Raw genomic sequence first — 17,534 nt, 5'->3', positions numbered from 1 at the left:
CCCCAGAGTCTAGTGATGCTTGCATAATTATCCTAATTATGCATAACCATTTTTTTAATTCACTAATAGTAGGTAAGTATGGGCATAAGCACTGTGTTCAAGAAAGAATGTGACTTTGTTTAGTTGGATAAAGTAAATAGGCAGCTTTTGTAACTAATTCTAAAAAATAACTAAATCGATAGGTGGAACAGGACCAGGTATGTCTGCTAGGGGCAATGGTTGATGACGTTGTAGAGCGGATATCATCTTTTAAGGGCACAAAAGGTGATATTGTTGTACACGTTGAACACTAATGATATTAAGAGTAGCAGACCGGCAGAATTACTTAATAAAGTACAGGTCACTGCTGAAAAAGACGTGAATTAGAGTTGAATTTGAAAGTGTCTGCAATTCTGCCCAGACACGATAGGAGGGAGTATATGATGAGAGCCTTGTCGATCAATTTGGCCCTGGAAAGATTGTGCAAGGCTCAAGGGATAGAATTTTTTCAGCCTGGTCTGTGCTTGTTAACAGGAGAGACTGCTTTTACAGAGATGGGATACACTTAAATAGAAAGGGTATTTGCTGATGCTATCGAGGCAGTGTTAGGTGGGTCGGAAAACTGCTAGCTTGGGGAGATACAAGGACTAATAGATTGCCAGTAGCCACTTGCAGAGGTGAAAGTGATTCTTGCACTGCTTCTATTGGAATGAGCAGCAGCCTGGAAAACAAGATGCAGGGTATTTCAGAGACTGCTGGGAGTCATTGCGGTACAAGTAAATGCATGGATTGTGTTAGGGTTGCTAAGATAGGAACAGGTGCATGTATGCTTGCGTGTACATCAATGCTAGGAGTTTGGTAAATAAATTTGATGAATTTTATAGTATTTCTCAAAACATCAAAGGCAGATATTGTTGGGATATCAGAGACATGGTGTCACACAGATATAAGGAATGCAGAACTGGAATTTGGGGAGTATTAGGTATACAGAAAGGATAGACAGGATAGGAAGGGAGGAGGGGTTGTGCTATTAGTTAAGAAACACATAAAATCCAAGGAAGTGAAGCTAGTCGACATCGCTGGACAGTGCAGTGTCGAGTCAGTTTGGTGTGACATAAGCATTGGGAGATCAAAATTGAGAGTAGGAGTGTGCTATAGGCCTAATGACTCTGATGAGTATAATAAGAAACTGTACAGGGAAATAGAGTGGGCCAGTAAATCAGAGAGTCTTATAATGGGGGATTTTAATTTCCCAGAGATTGACTAGAATTTGTGGGTTGGTCACTCACACATTAGCAAGGCTTTTGTGGATTTATTGGATGATTGTTTTCTACATCAACATGTTCGGGAGGCAATTAGAGGGAGTAATACTCTTGATCTGATTATCAGTATTGATTCTTCGTGCATTAAGAATTACAGATAAAGGAACCACTAGGTGGCAGTGATCACAGTGTGCTGAAGTGGGATTTACTCAAAGCGGTAACGACCATCGGGGTAAAGGGAAGGGTTTTTGCTTTTGTAAAGGCGACTACTGTGGTCTGAGACACTTTAAATTCTATACGGTGGGACCAACTGATGATGTTACCAACAGCGAATTCAAAATGGGAGGCATTCAAAGAATTTATATTGGAAGCTACTAGGCTTTACATACTAAGAAATATTGTTCAAGGTTTAGCCCTAAATGGATGTCAGATGAACTAATGAGACATATGGCAGAGAAGAAAAATGCACGGAATACATATAAATTAATGGGTGATATGGAAGCCTATGATAGATATAAGATGGTCTGTAACCAAGTCACAAAGGAAATTAGGCAGGCAAAGGCAGATTATGAGAAATACTTGGCAAAGGATGCAAAGAAAAACAAAGAGTTCTCTAGAACTCTTTGTTGTTTTTGGTTCAGATTGGTCCACTGCATATTGATGGTTCACCTGTTGGTGATTCTGCTCAGGTGACTAACAAATTAAATGGGTATTTTGCATCTGCATTCACACATAAGGAGTTATTCAGGGAGGTTGAATGCCAGAGGTGAATTAAACTCCGGAAGTGAGCTAGATGATTTTGTAATAACTGAGAATGCATGGGGTACATATAAATTAATGGGCGACATGGAAGCCTATGATAGATATAAGGTCGTCTGTGACCAAGTCAAAAAGGAGATTAGGCAGGCAAAGGAAGAATACGAGAAATCCTTGGCAAAGGATGCAAAGAAAAACAGAAAATAGTTCTTTACCTATGTAAACTTTAGAAGGAAAGGGATGAATCAGATTGGTCCCCTGGATATTGATGGTTCAACTGTTGATGATCCTGCTCAGGTGGCTAACAAACTAAATGGGTATTTTGCATCTACATTCACACATGAGCTATTCAGGAAGGGGAATGCCAGAGGCGAAGTAAACTCTGGCAGTGAGCTAGATAATTTTGTAATAACTGAGAGGAAAGTGGAGGAGAAATTGTTGAGGATAAACATAAAAAAGGCACCGGGGTGGATGGGATCTATCCAGTTATATTAAAGGAGGCAGCAATGGTAGTAAACAAACCCTTAGCCTCAGGGGAGGTACCCATAGACTGGAGATGTGCAAATGTGACCCCAATTCACAAAGGAGGATCAAAGGCTGACACAAGTAATTATAGACCTGTGAGTTTAACTTCTGTTCCAGGAAAATTAATGGAGGCACTGGTTAAAGAAGCACTGCAGGATCATCTAGACAAGACTTAAATTATAACTCGGACCAGCATGGTTTTGTTAATGGAAAGTCTTGCCTGACCAACTTGATTGGATACTATGATGCAGTCACAAAAGAACTGGATGCAGGGAATAACTTTGATATTATATATTTGGATCTTAGAAAGGCTTTTGATAATGTTGCACATGGAAGACTGCTGCACAAATTGGAGCAGTGTGGCATTGGATGCAAATTGCTGCTATGGATAAAGGGGTGGTTGAGGGGGAGAAGACAGAGTGGTAATCAATGGACACTGCTCATCGTGGACTAATGTTATTAGTGGAGTCCCTCAGGGTTCAGTGTTGGGTCCATTGTGTTTTCTTTATTTATAAATGATATTTATGATGTCCAAGCTTGCAGTCGTTACAAAGGTTGGCAGGGTTGTTAAGGACACTATTAACAGTATGCTGCTGCAACAGGATCTGAAAAGGTTGGGCTGAGATGTGGCAAATGAAGTTAAACATTGACGAATGTAAAGTACTACATATGGAAACAGTAACCCCAGAGCAACGTATCAACTCTGTGGTACTACACTGACAGTGGTAGAGAATGAAAAGAACCTGGGGTTAATTTTGCAGGCAGATATGAAGTTTTCTGAGCACTGCATATGGGCTGCAAGAGTAGCTCATGGTGTCTTGTCAATGATATACAGGAATTTTTCTAGCAGGGGTAAGGAGGTGATTATTCTCTTGTATAAGGCAATGATCAGGCCACACCTTGAGTACTGTATACAGGTCTGGAGGCCTCATTTCAAGAAGGATGTAGAGCTACTGGAACAAGTATAGAGAGGGGTAACAAGATTAGTGAATGGAACAAAGGGTTGCTCTTACGAAGAAAGACTTAAGTTTTGCAAATTAGTGTCTGGAGACTAGGCACCGGCGAGGTGAACTGATAGAGGTGTATAAAACCTTGAATGGTTTGAGCATGCTCAATGGAATTCTTCCTCTTGCTCAGAATAATCACCTGAGTGGGCATAAATTCAAATTGAGGAAAGACAGATGTAGGATAGATTTGCGGAAATTTGCCTTTAGCCAGCAGGTAGTTGGTTGGTGGAACAGACTTCCATCCTTTGTTGTGGAAGCTGATAGCCTAAATAAATTTAAGGCTCAGCTGGACAGGTATTTCAAACGAACGGATGGGTGAAATGGGAGTGGCTTTTTTTTTTATTATTATTATTTATTTATTTTATTTTTATTTTTTGGCTGATGCTGCATAAGCTTGCTTTCTTGCATCATATTCCTCTACTAATGCTAAATTCTATATCTCTAGCAGAATATACCTGATATTAGTGCCTGTTGGCCAGCTGCACTGATAATCTGGTTATTATAGATAGTAATATTTAGCCATGTAATCTGCCTCTCTACAGCTGTGCTGCTAAATAAAATATTTTTTAAATTGCATTGTGTTTATCTTAATTATTTACTTGTTATTGTATTATTGCATATATTCTGATTATTCTTTTCTTGATTTAGATCATCCAACATCATTCAATTTTTCACCATTTGTCACAAATCTTTATCAGTGTACTCTAGTCAGGCTTAAAGCAGCAGATATTGATCAGGAAGTAAAAGAAAGGGCAATATCTTGCATGTAAGCATGATAGTAATTGTAGTTATTTTTATATGCTTTACAAAGAACTACATGTGAAAATGAGATGTAAACAGAAAAATTTATTAGTTAGTATAATGTGCGTATCAGTAAAATTAATTGATATTCAGGGTATCTATAAATTATCTTTGCAATTTTAATATTTTATTGCTCAGAGCTCATTTAAGGTACAGTTGAAACTATGTATAAGTATAGTGCAAAAGCATCAATAAAACATAGCCAAATCTGAATTAACAGAATGTTAGCAAAACGGCATCGTTTGAAGTTATCTCGTATTGTGAATAACTTCACAAAGAGTTGTCATGATGTTGCACTACTTCGAATAAGTAACGCTTCACCTGAGGAGAAGACTAATGTTACTTATTCTCAGATGGATACCACCACCCAGACGGCACCATTTCAGGGCTGGGATGAATCTTATCAGTGACAAGTTTATAAGGTAATCCCCAAGGATCATCCTTTAAGGAGGAATGAACAAACACTATCCCAAGCGGTCCTTTTTTTCTTTGTAAATAGCATTGAAGTATAGCCTCCAATCTGCTTTGTACACCTCCTCCAACCTATCAATTTCGATCCTAGGTCTGCTAGCTCTCTTAGCTCGCTGATAGTTCCGTTGAGCAGTTTTAAGGTTGTCTCTCAGCCTTGTGAGGTTTTGTTTCCACCATGGGACAAAGTTTTGTTCCCTCTTTTTCTTTTTTTTTTAGGGTAAAGTCATAGACACTTAACTTATGAACTGTGCCCTCCTGAGCATTAGCAGCCAAACAACTAATACGATCAATATTCTCAGGAGAGGCAAGTTTCCATAACTTATTGTCAAAGGCATCCCTATCTGTCACTTTGGTCCTGTATTATGACAAGTCATAAGAACATCTAATGGTATGTGGGTTAGACACAGGGTCAATATCAAAAGTGATCACTAGAGCACTACGAGGTATCACCAACCAATTAGAGACACAGCTCCCAAAAGTTGAATTTGAAAAGGTGGTGTCAATAAAAGATTGACCCTGTGCTGAGGCAAAGGTGGCTGGATGACCTGGAGAATTCCACAAAATAAGATTCTTTGACTGAATAACATCTTCAAGTAGTTCACCCTTAGGGTACAGGACAGGACTGTTCCAAAAAGGAGACTTAGCATTTGCACCCATCATAAAAACAATTGCATAACCAGCCAATCTAAACATCACATTTTCTATGTAATTGAGAAACGGCTCAATACTTTGACTCCACTGACTGCACTGAGCATAAATTGAGACAAAATAAAAGTTTTCCAAAAGCACCCTCTAAACAGGCACAGACACGGAGTTGTGCATAAACCAACGATTCTTGTAACTGTAATTTTAGTATCAGTCGGCTACTACCAAGGCAGCCCACACCCTAGTAATAGCATTACATCCAAACAGAAGCCCCTTCACAATGCCATTAAAGGAGTATAATTCTTGTAAACCCAAAACTTTAATGTTGTGCAATTATTTTAGAAAGATCCCCCATAACTGAAATAGCACATTGGCAATTCAGCTGCAGGGTTTTGATTCTTGCTCTATAACATAATTATGAGTAGTTGGTCTGAACTTTAGTAGCTTATTGAGCTCTCACAAACTCAAGGCATTTAACAACCCTATAGGAATGATCTGATTTTTTCTTTCTGGACTTGCAATTTGGACATACAACAGGGGAATCTTCAAACTGGTGGCCCAGATCACCACAGTGACCACAAGTGTTCTTCAGTTGACAGTTTTTTGATGAGTGTCCATAATTAAAACAGTGAGATGCTATTAAGAAATCCTTAACACTGTGGATGGACCAACCAACATAAACCTTACCCCCAAGTCCCATAAAAAATCTTCCTGATTTGGTTTGGATCTCCAAAATCCAATGCATGTAATTTTTATTTTGTGATTTAATTTTAAACCAAATTTTGACCAAACTGTTAAATTCTTCCTCTGAAATACCATGCTCTGCCAAATTTATATCATATATTCTCTTAAGAAATCTGAATCACTTTCATCTTTATGAATATCATAGACTATTAATGTGGGGTTAAGTTTCTTTGGCAAACCCACCGATAAATTCATTTCTTTGAATTTACTACAAGATTTAAGTTTTTCTAGGTCATTCTGTGTAGCTGTTTCAATCAAAAATACCTTTATCACATATTCTTCTTATTGACTTAATTTTAAGTTTTTTGAGTTCTGGTTTAAAACTCTTTGACACCTCTGCCTTAACCTACTCACTTGTCTTATATGAGCTATTTTTGTCGGCTTTAACAGTAATAATATGTTTAGGCAAATTTCCTTTAATACCTAAGTCACTCTTTGCGTGTACACCTACATTTGAGGCAACTGTACTTGCATAAGTAGGTGCCTGAGACTTTACAGGCACATTGCTATTCTCAATCCTCACTTTTTTGTACAGCATCTAACTTAGTTCTAAGTTTTTCATTATCTATAGTGAGATCAATAACCAACCGCTCCATGCTGTTCCAAGCTTTTGACAACTTCGACAACCATCAGAGGAGTTACATTTACTCCTGTCCTAAGAGTATCTAACATATTTAACTTAATTGCATACATATGATCTAGAACCGCAACACTGCCAGACTGCTCTGATTCATGAGAACTATTTACAAATAGTGTCCCATCCTGACCCCGATCCAAAGGAGGAAACTGTTCCTTCGACATGTTCTCCAGTACCGTCAGAGGTTCCTCTTTACAAGTATCTACAATTTCTTGTGCCAGAGTGAGGTCATTGGGCATAACAGTAGAAGAACTTTCATCTGACATGTTATAACAATTTAAATCAATACTACAGTATAGAGAAATGTAAACTGAAGTATAGGACAATAACTACTCTCTCTACAACCTGGGTGAAAAACAGTAGCTTCAACCAGGACCGACACGTTCAGGAAGAAAATCCAAAAATATTAATGCAAATGAGTCCTAGGACCCTTACCAAGCCCTGTAGGGCTATCTATACACATATATAATATTTTAACATTTAACATCAATAGTTAGAATTTTTACACATCTAATATTTTGCACCAAATTATATAATTCATTACAACAACAAAACAAGATGGCAGCTGCCATCAGCAAGTTCCCGGCATATTTTCCCACTTAAAAAATGGAAGACATCACATATACATAATTCAAAATTAAATAAAGAGATAAAAAGTAATCAAAATATATATTAAAATAAATAAGAAAAAATAGGAAAGCTAACAGCAGCGGCAGCAGAAAAGCACAATCCACTACATGTTGCTTATAATAAGCTAAAATAGGATATTTGCCAGCAGCATGGCAAACAAGTAGAGTGAAAAAGAACTCAACCAAATAAAATATGAAATAACAATAACAGAAAAATATATAGGGGGATAAAGAAGAAGAGGGTAGTGTTGAAGCAACGGTCCTAAAATAATTTACAAAATTAAGCCAATTAAAAGAAATTTAGCGGCACCCCCTCGTAGGCACCTGTTTCCCAATTATGTGAAATCTCACTAAGGTGGAAACGTGGACTAACAACATTACATGACCAAATAAATGGAAAATAATAATTAATAAAATAAAATACTGACCATTATGCTCCATCTCGACAGAAGACCACGAGGCCAATAATAGTCAGGGAATCGCTGCATTTCGAATGCTAAACAAATCCATGCAACAACAGAATGATATTAAAATCAAACCACTGATGCAATAGATTTGCATAGCAATGGTCCTTATGCAGCAAAAAATAATAAAACAAAGCCTAGTACTCACATATCAAACCACTGCCAAAACAATAGTTGAACTGAAAATATATAGAAACAAATTAGGATATAGATGGCGGTACGAACGCAGCATTAGCACATCGTCATGCTACCACCATGTAAAATATAATTCAAAATCCCCCCTATATATTTTTCCGTTATTGTTATTTTATTATATTTTATTTGGTTGAGTTCTTTTTCACTCTACTGGTTTGCCATGCTGCTGGCAAGTATCCTGTTTTAGCTTATTATAAGCAACATGTAATGGATTGTGCTCTTCTGCTGCCACTGATGTTAGCTTTTCTACTATTTTTTTCTTATTTATTTTAATTTTTTTTTCTTATTTTTAATATATATTTTGTTTACTTTTTTATCTCTATTTAATTTTGAATTAATTGGATTATATTTACATGGGGGTAGCATGACAATGTGCTAACGCTGTGTTCATACTGCCATCTATAGCCTAATTTGTTTCTATATATTTTCAGTTCAACTTATTTTGTGAGTGGTGTGGTTTGGCCATGTGAGTACTTTGTTTTAGGCTTTATTTTATTTTTCGCTGCATAAGGACCACTGCTATGCAAATCTATTGCATCGGCGGTTTGATCTTAGTATCATTTCGTCATTGCATGGATTTGATTAGCATTCGAAAAGCAGTGATTCCCTGACTGTTATTGGCCTTGTGGTCCTCTGTCGAGATGGGGCATAATGTCTATTTTATTTCATTTCATTTTATTAATTATTATTTTCAATTTATTTGGTCACGTAATGTTGTTAGTCCATGTTTCACCTTAGTGAGATGTCACATAATTCGGAAATGGGTGCCTACAAGGGGGTGCCGCTAAATTTCTTTTAATTGGCTTAATTTTCTAAATTATTTTAGGAATGTTGCTTCAACACTACCCTCTTCTTCTTTATCCCCCCCCAATATATTTTTCCGTTTTTATTTGGTTGAGTTCTTTTCTCACTCTACTGGTTTGCCATGCTGCTGGCAAATATCCTATTTTAGCTGTACACACACACACTTGTCATCAATAATTTAAACAACACTATATTTGCTATCTTCAACCAATACCATGCAGGAGGCTTGACATCATCACAACTATGATGGTGGTTTCCTATAAACCTTTTCCCTCCAAAATTTCCTGCTTAAACTCCATATTAGAAAATAGAAACCAAGAAGACAAGGTGGCAGACATTCATTTTGCTTAAGCAGTTTGCTGTGCTAGAACCAAAAGGTTAAAAATAAATTCCAGGTCATCAATTGGTGGAACCACATAAAAAAGAAGTCCTTATCCACCAGAAGCCTCCCAGCAGTCTAAAATTTACAATAAAATAAATGTCCAACTCAGAACTTGAGCAGGACACATGTTTTCAGAAAATAAGAATTAGCTGACAGTTAAAGCAGGAGTTAATCAATGTCAGCCATTATAGCATTTTCCACTGTAACAACGCTAACAACAGCTTTAGAAATAATCATATTTCCAAAACTCCAGCTGTCATCTACAAAAAAGTGTCAATCAACTCGCCTAATATTCATGGTGATGGCACACATAATTATAACTCAAGGGATGGCTTGAAATCACAAAATTAAAATGCAAATCTTGGAGCTAACTTTACTCAATCTAACACAGCTTATGATGTCACTAGCAACTCAATAATTCAAACAATCTTCGTCTGGACAGCATGGCCTAGAAGAATTGAAGAAAGAGCATTGCCATTGTGGAGCGAAACAGCCTTTAAACTTAGCTTTGATGAGTCTATGAATAGCCTCCAGTCCTGTGGGTTGTGCTCCACATTCAAAGCTGTCATCAAACCATTGACATCACAGCAGGCAACAAGGTTGTTTTCACTTTTAAAATATGGAATCAAAGCATTCTGCCTGCTCCTGTACACAGACACCATGACATTTGGTTGCAGAAGATTCCACTGTTACAGCCTTGATCCCAGAAGCTCTACTTTATCTTTCAATAGATCTAGGTCTCGAATTAGATTACTTAATTCACCTTGAGTGATTCTGTGTAACTCACTCGGCGACTCAGGTTCTGGCACAGAATCAGGATCCTGTGATATTGAAGGCCCAGGTTGACCATCATTCCTTGCACTGTCTCCATCTTTATCAGACTCAAGTGTATTCTTCTGGAGGATGAAGTACAGGCAGACTATCCCCATATGCCACTGGCATCTCGGTAGGCAGGAGCAGCAGTGTGTAGCACACGCCTCTTGATTAGACTGGGGTTCGAGCCCGTGACCACCAAATACGGAGGATGCAGAAAGGTCAGAGAATGACCACCACATATCCCTGGAGCAATATGGCCTTAGTTGCTAATGCTCCTAAAAAAAAAAAAAAAAACAAATAACCATGTGCCACTGATCAGATAGCTGACAGGATGTTGGGGTATTCCACAGTCCTTTTTTTTTTTTTTTTTTTTTTGACATGCCATGCTGAAGAGGTGGCACCATGCAGAAATAACAGTAATTTACATGATTTGAAGGCCCCCCAATCATTGGGATGGCAAAAGGCATTGAATGTAGTTTGTTATTCAACCATCCATGGGGATTTATGGCACATGTTGCCTCAAATATGAGGTGCCCAGGATTTGCTTCATCCCCTACCTTACAGCCAAAATAATTGTAGTAGGATGTCTTCACAAGTGGAGTCAATTGGCATTTCTGAGTGGAAAATGTCACATCACCACACACATAACAAAAATTGTGAATACTGTTAACATGGCACCTGGCTTTTTATGTAATTTTTGTCCATAAACCTGAAGGAAAAAAAAAAAAAAAAGAAATGAACACTCATAACATCCCTTGCAAGGTAAATGATACACAGAAATACAAGCCAACCGGGCTAGCCGGGTGGGTAAAGTGCCTGCCTGGCAACCCAAAAGTCGCGGGTTCGAATCCCGACTCGGGCTTGGATCAAAGTACTGCAAAAACCTTGGTAGGTGCCTTATGGCCACAGAAGCCGATGCGCCAACTACTACCAAAAAAAAAAAAAAAAAAAAAAAAAATCAATGGCATATCAGTTCCTGTTTCAGTGTTACCAACCTATCTGTTCTCTAGACTCCAAAATTCCCAAGTATTCACCAATATTTCCCTAAATCAGGGGGTTTCCCAACCTTTTTCATCAGAGAGCCACATAGAAAATTCATAACAAATGGTGGGCCAGAGTCGGTGCAATTTTGACGACTAAGAACACTGCAAACCAAAAACCTGGCAACCTGAAGGTCGCGGGTTCGAATCCCGCCTCGGGCTTGGATCACAGTAAAATGCAAAAACTTTGGGAGGTACATTATGGCCACAGAAGCTGATGCGCTAACAAAAAAAAAAAAAAAAAAAAAAAAAAAACCAACCAAAAACGCAATTTTAGTGACTTCAGGTCAGACTGGGTGTACAAGATAGAAAAATTATAAACAAGGGGTGTTTGTTATAATTAAAACCATAGCCATATCAAAAATCACAATTTTTATTGTTATAATCACATTTGATATTACAGAAATAGCAAATCAATGAGATGTTTGTAGTTGTTTAGATTTAACAATAATTGGAATGTTAGGTGTAATAGTAGAAGTTCCCAATCTTAAAAAGTCTTGCAAATGTTCGTCTGTCATTCCTGATCGATGGTTGGATTTTATATATTTCATTTTTGAATATGTTTGTTCACTAGATAAGTGCTACCAAAAATAGAAATTATTCTTCTTGCTAATTTTTTTAATTTTGGAAATTCATTTTATGTCAAAGTTTTATAAAAGTTAATGTTTCATTTTGAAGATCTATGATTTCTAATTGTAGATCTTTATCTATTTGTGAAACATTTACATCAAATGGATTCTGAAATAATGTAAATAATTTTCTGTTGTTTTCGAAATCAACAAATGCTTCCATCAATAATTCAAGATTTCGGACAAATTAATTTAAACTTTCAAAATATGAGACCGGTGCCGTCGTAATACCAAACTAAATGTCGTAAATACGAAACTACTCACCAACCTCTCCCCGGTCTGGAATCTCATGCACTTGAGATTCCCACGTGTTACAAAGAGCATGATGGGAACATAGGAGCCTTTAAAACACATGTTTTCTTCTCACTTTGGCATTGCCAACTGATTACGTTAATACGAAAGTCGGTCATTCATGACTTTTGGCTTCACCGGTCTCATATTTTTAAAGTTTTTAAATTAATTCTTCAATGACAACCAGGGACGAAGTTGTGCACTTCTACTTCCTTGAGCATATTTTAATTCCGTGTTCATACAAATATCACAATTTTAACTTATTCTAAATTATTTAAACTACCTTAAGCCTCAAATTATTCTTCCATCCTGCTTCACATAATATAGCAGATTATCTAAGGTGAGTACCACTCATTAAGCTTTATAATCAATTGTCGTTGTTGTTTTTTTTTTTTTTTTTTTCTTTTTCAATGGGAAAGTTTTTGCCATTGGTTTAGTAAAATTTCATTGATGTGTACTTCAAACACATACAAACTGATTTTATCACAATGGTTATATGTGATGGTCTCATCTACATGCTTGCAACCATCCCCACCCCCCCCCCTCCCAAAATAAAGTTTACATTTGTTTTAAAGTACAACAATAATGTTTTTAGACTAAACTGAGGATGGAGAACAATCTTCTGAATAAAAAAAAAAAAATTGCAGTTGTTCAATTTTAACATTAAATTTCAAACATAATGAAATGAAGCCCAGAAGACAAATACCCTAAACCTAAAAATAAGTGATAAGATAGACACCGCTGCCTTTTTTATTGAAACACCTTTTGTATGTGCACATGCTCATGTGCTTTCAAATGCACACAGTACATGTCCAGAAAGTAAAGACTCAAACCTCTTTACAGATAAGTTCAAACAAATTACACAGATCTTGGGGAAAAACAAACTATTTATCTACATGATAGCCAAGGACATCTAAGTATTTATCATACCTAGGGACCAGTTTGTGGTTCAAGTTTCACCTCTTCATTATTGAATTTTTTTCTGGTGACTTGCTTCGTCAAATGCAAAAAAGATGGTAATCACCAGGCACCAAATCCAGGCTATTATCAGTGGTTGAAGATTTCCCAGCAAAATTATGTTAATAGTTCTTTCATGTGAGTGGTAGGTTGAGATGTTGCATTATCATGCAATAAATAATGCCCTCAGAGTGCACTATGCCTTTTGTTCTAAATTGCATATCATAGTTTCTATAAAGTCTCATAATGTGTGTCTGCATTTATGGTTGTTCTTTGCATCATAAATTCAACCAACAAAACACTTTTTCTCTCCCAGAAAATAGAAATGATTTTTGTCACTACAATTGGTTTGTTTGAATTTCTTTGTTCAAGGTGAGCCTGTTAGCTTCCAGTGTAGTGATTACTCTCTGGGTTGTGATGGTCAAGCAAGATCTCATCCCAAAGAATTTCCTTCCTCTGTGTACTGCTGTAGAAACATCAGTGGACTTGCCACTTGTTTCTCTTTGTGTGTATCAGTTAACATTTTTGTTACTCATTGTGGCATGCAGTTTGCAGTGGTTTAGATTCTGTTTTCCAATATCTTGAAGCAATGACCTTGGAATATCAAGGAAAACTGGTGAAGATCAAAAACTGTTCACCTCCTGTCCTGACTTTTCATCAACTCTCTCAATCAGAATGTCAATTATACATGATCTTCCACTCCTTTTTCATTATGGACTCCAGTCCTTCCTTCACTGAGTACATGGCATTTCTTTCTACTTTCTGCCAGTTCCTAACATTTGTTTTAAGTATCTAAACTGCTGATGAATGCCAGCAGGCTAAACATTCCTAGAATTTAAAACAATTTTTCAGTAGGCATTCATTGTTAACACATTCACTGCTTTCTCGTGCAAATATGCAGCTTCAGATTTTTAATCTACTTGGAGGGGAAACCACCCTGCTTTTAGAACTTTTTCTTCCAATTTTATCGAAGAAAAAAGATATTTCTGTCACGCAATCTTCCAGATGCTGATTGATTCATAGTGAGGAGAAAGCTGAAAAATGTCACTGCCCTTTTCTATCCAGAATGACTCAATCCTTTGTCAGAAAAGTCAGCAGCAAAAGTGTTAGCTTGTACTGACAACAAAATGCATTTTGAACATCAGGAGTACTGTGTTAAATACTCCAATATACAGTCAGTCCTCGTATAACACGTGTTTACACTACACAAATTCGATCATACACTATTTATAAATAGGGGAACGATATGTTATATAACACGAACCAAATTCGCTTATGCACGATTCGCCTTTGTGTTTACAAGAAATGGCAGTCGAACGCAGAATCACCCCAACTGAACGCAACACGATAGAAATGAAGAGAAGATTCTGAAAATATATTTGTTTTTTATATCAGTGAAGGGGAAACACATTTCACCATAATAACGTAAAAACCAAAACAATTCCAGCTATCGGTATAATCGCAAATGCAATTAGATAGAGTTTATAACAGATTCCACTCGCAGAAACGCAACTGGAAATTGTTATTGTTTTATGGTAGTAATCCCTAGAAATGTGCTTTAGTAAAATGTGAGGTGTTAATAGTGTATCTCTGCCTTTACGGTGTTGTTTATTCAGTTGCTACACGCGCGCAGCTTTGTTTATGTGTATCAAGCGTGCCTCCTCGTTTTGTAATTGTGCTTTATTCCCTAAAAATGAGTAAAATACTTAAAAGGTGTGAAAAGGAAGCGTTCTAGTGAAGACACTGCAGATTCAGAGAGAAAAAGAAAAGCAATATCGATAAACAGAGGCAGACTGGGTCAAAAATTCTTACCCGAGAAAATTTGTAGTGGCCTCATACTAGTGTTTATGGCCAAAATCACACTGGCCTCTGGCCCACCGGGGTTTCCCCCGGTAAGGCTTATGGCCAATCCGCCTCTGTTGATAGAGAAAAAATATGAAATTGTGAAACGCTTTGAGCGAAATGAAAGACCATGTGATATTGCACGTGCTAGACCTAAATGAGGCAACGCCGAGAATTACAAAGAATGCAGAGAAAATAAAAACAACTTTCATAGCAGGAACAACTCAAAGTGTAATTAAAATTCATTATATTAAGACAAAGAATTGGAAGAGATGGAACGGCTGTCATCTGTTTTGGATAGAAACTCAAAAAAGTTTGCTTACAATAGAAGCAAAAGCATTAGCAATATTTTATTACGTAATAGTCATAATAAAATACTTAAGTAATTAAAATACTTACGTATTACGTATTTTATTACGATTATTTATTGTGTTTGGTAATGTTTTGGTTACAAATGTGTGTTCAATCTTGGGTGGTCGGCACCTAACCCTATTTTTTCCATAGGACCTGTTGTTTATATTGCACGATTTTGCATTGCACGAGGGTTTCTAGGAACACAACTATCGTGCTGTACGAGGACTGACTGTACTCTTTGTTTAACACAGTGCAGTACAACTTTTGTTCTGATTTCATTTTGAAGTAATTTGTAGTACTCTCTGAGAATTTTTTGCCATAGTTTCTCTATTAAAAATTTTGGAATTCTGTGATGAGAAGGGTTAAAATGTAATACAAACTTGAAATATCTTGTATATGACTTCATGCAACTGTCAGTGGGTTAATCAGAAGATCACGATGTGGGTAAACACATGTTAATATCTGCTTAACATGTGTTCCTAATTACATTAGCATTAGTAGAGGCATATGATGCAAGAAAGCAAGCTTATGCAGCATCAGCCAAAAAAAAAAATCACTCCCATTTCACCCCTCCGTTCATTCGAAATACCTGTCCAACATTTTAGAGATTTAATAGAAACATACATACACTTCTTGTGATTTGCCTATTGTTGCAATAGTTGCACTGCTATTGCTACAGAAATCACTGCTATCTCTTCTGCCTTTGAATTATTTTCTTTTGTGTTGCTTCTATACCTGGAAAAGTGTAAGTCAACAGTTCATGAAACTTAAGGTAAGCAATACTATCAATCATGAAGCGCAAAAAAACTTACCATTGCATTAAATTTGGTTATTTCATTAATTTGGATATCAATCTGTTTATGTGTATGCATATAACTTCTAAATTAAGCAAGGTCATGCAAAATATAGAACTGTCATACCTCTCTATTTAATGTCAAAATTCTTTTGTCTTGCAGTTAAAAGCTGGTTTGTATCCATTTAATAATTCTGAATTTATCATTTTAAGGGGACAAATCATCTGCAACCTTGGAGACTACCTGCAGCCCGAATTGCAAACATGTCTTCCAATTTTCTTAGATAGGCTACGCAATGAAATTACGAGGCTAACAACAGTGAAGGCCCTAACAAAGGTTGCTGGGTAAGTTATTTGCTTCTTTTATAACTCCAGAGTGAAAATTAATCGGATGACTGTTGTGAATGTTTTAGTAATATGTGCCATTGTATTCATCTTATGAGTTCTAAATATTAATACATTAAATTGACTGCTTGTGTTTATAAATTAACTTTCAGTTTACAACTATTTTCGTAAAATTATAATTTAAAGAAGTTGTAAACCGATAGGCTTATTGGTCCATTTCACATTGCTCCTTAAAAAACCAAATATTTGTGGGTCAGAGCAAATCAGATGATATGTATTTTGAAGAGTGGAAATTATATTCAAAGGTGAAAGGAAAGAGGCAATAAATATAAACACATGATCATTTCATACTTAAGGTCTCAAAATTCCTTGTATCAGTGGTGTGTAGTTACCATTGCAATGTTGTGCCACGTAGTCTCTTTGAACTTTTACATTGAGGCAAAAGAATCAGCGGTACTTATTTAGAAGTTTACAGTTTTTTCTGTCATAAAAAAACACCCAAGTAAGTTTATTGAATCTCTCTCTCTCTCTCTCTCTCTCTCTCTCAGTTCGTTATAATTCACACAAAAGGAATGTGATTCCTGAAACGTAAAAATGTACAGTATTATGTGCATTATATAGTACTAGATGACATCATAGGGCTAACAGTACAGGACCAATTAGCAGGGAATGATCACTGTGTTTTAAGTTGGATGAGCAGAGAGGTAGCAGTTCTTAAAGGCAAAAGAATGGGTTTTAATTTTAGGAAGGAAGATTGACAGCTGTGAATAGATGTTTGCATCTCATTATGCTGTTTTTGATTTAAGAGTAACTTATCCCTTACTATTGAGTTCATTAACAAAAACTATCAATTATATTAGAAACTCGCTGACTAAGAACCTTTTAATACCGATAAACTTGATGGAACATGTGCATTCAATCTAGAGCTGGAAATTAATAGTATGCATGAAAACATAAATACTTCAGACATTGGTAGCTTTTGAACTCCCCTGCATCCTTTCTAACTGTTAAATTATTAGTGTCCGTTATAATAGTTGTATTATGTCTGTTATAACATCAACTGGATGATTGCTGTTTGTATCAGCATCACTGATACAAATAGCAATTTCTAGGGGCAAGAATATGCTATACCTGATCATTGCCCATAAACTAGATGACATCATAGG

The 17,534-nt window shown here is 36.6% G+C and overlaps 1 protein-coding gene across 1 annotated transcript in view; it reads left to right on the top strand.

Annotated features, from left to right (window-relative positions):
• Positions 1-17,534, top strand: part of Cand1 (Cullin-associated and neddylation-dissociated 1) — a 290,969-nt gene that overhangs the window by 180,976 nt on the left and 92,459 nt on the right. The window contains exons 16-17 of the mRNA XM_090385031.1: positions 4,178-4,295; positions 16,237-16,368. Coding sequence (XP_090241157.1) covers positions 4,178-4,295; positions 16,237-16,368 — 250 coding nt within the window. The remainder of the gene's footprint in view (positions 1-4,177; positions 4,296-16,236; positions 16,369-17,534) is intronic.

The sequence above is a fragment of the Mastigoproctus giganteus genome, chromosome 11, assembly GCF_048544385.1.
Source record: "Mastigoproctus giganteus isolate SK-2022 chromosome 11, ASM4854438v1, whole genome shotgun sequence".
NCBI lineage: Eukaryota > Metazoa > Arthropoda > Arachnida > Uropygi > Thelyphonidae > Mastigoproctus > Mastigoproctus giganteus.
Note: the sequence above shows the minus strand (reverse complement) of the source record. Positions and strands in the feature narration are given on the sequence as shown.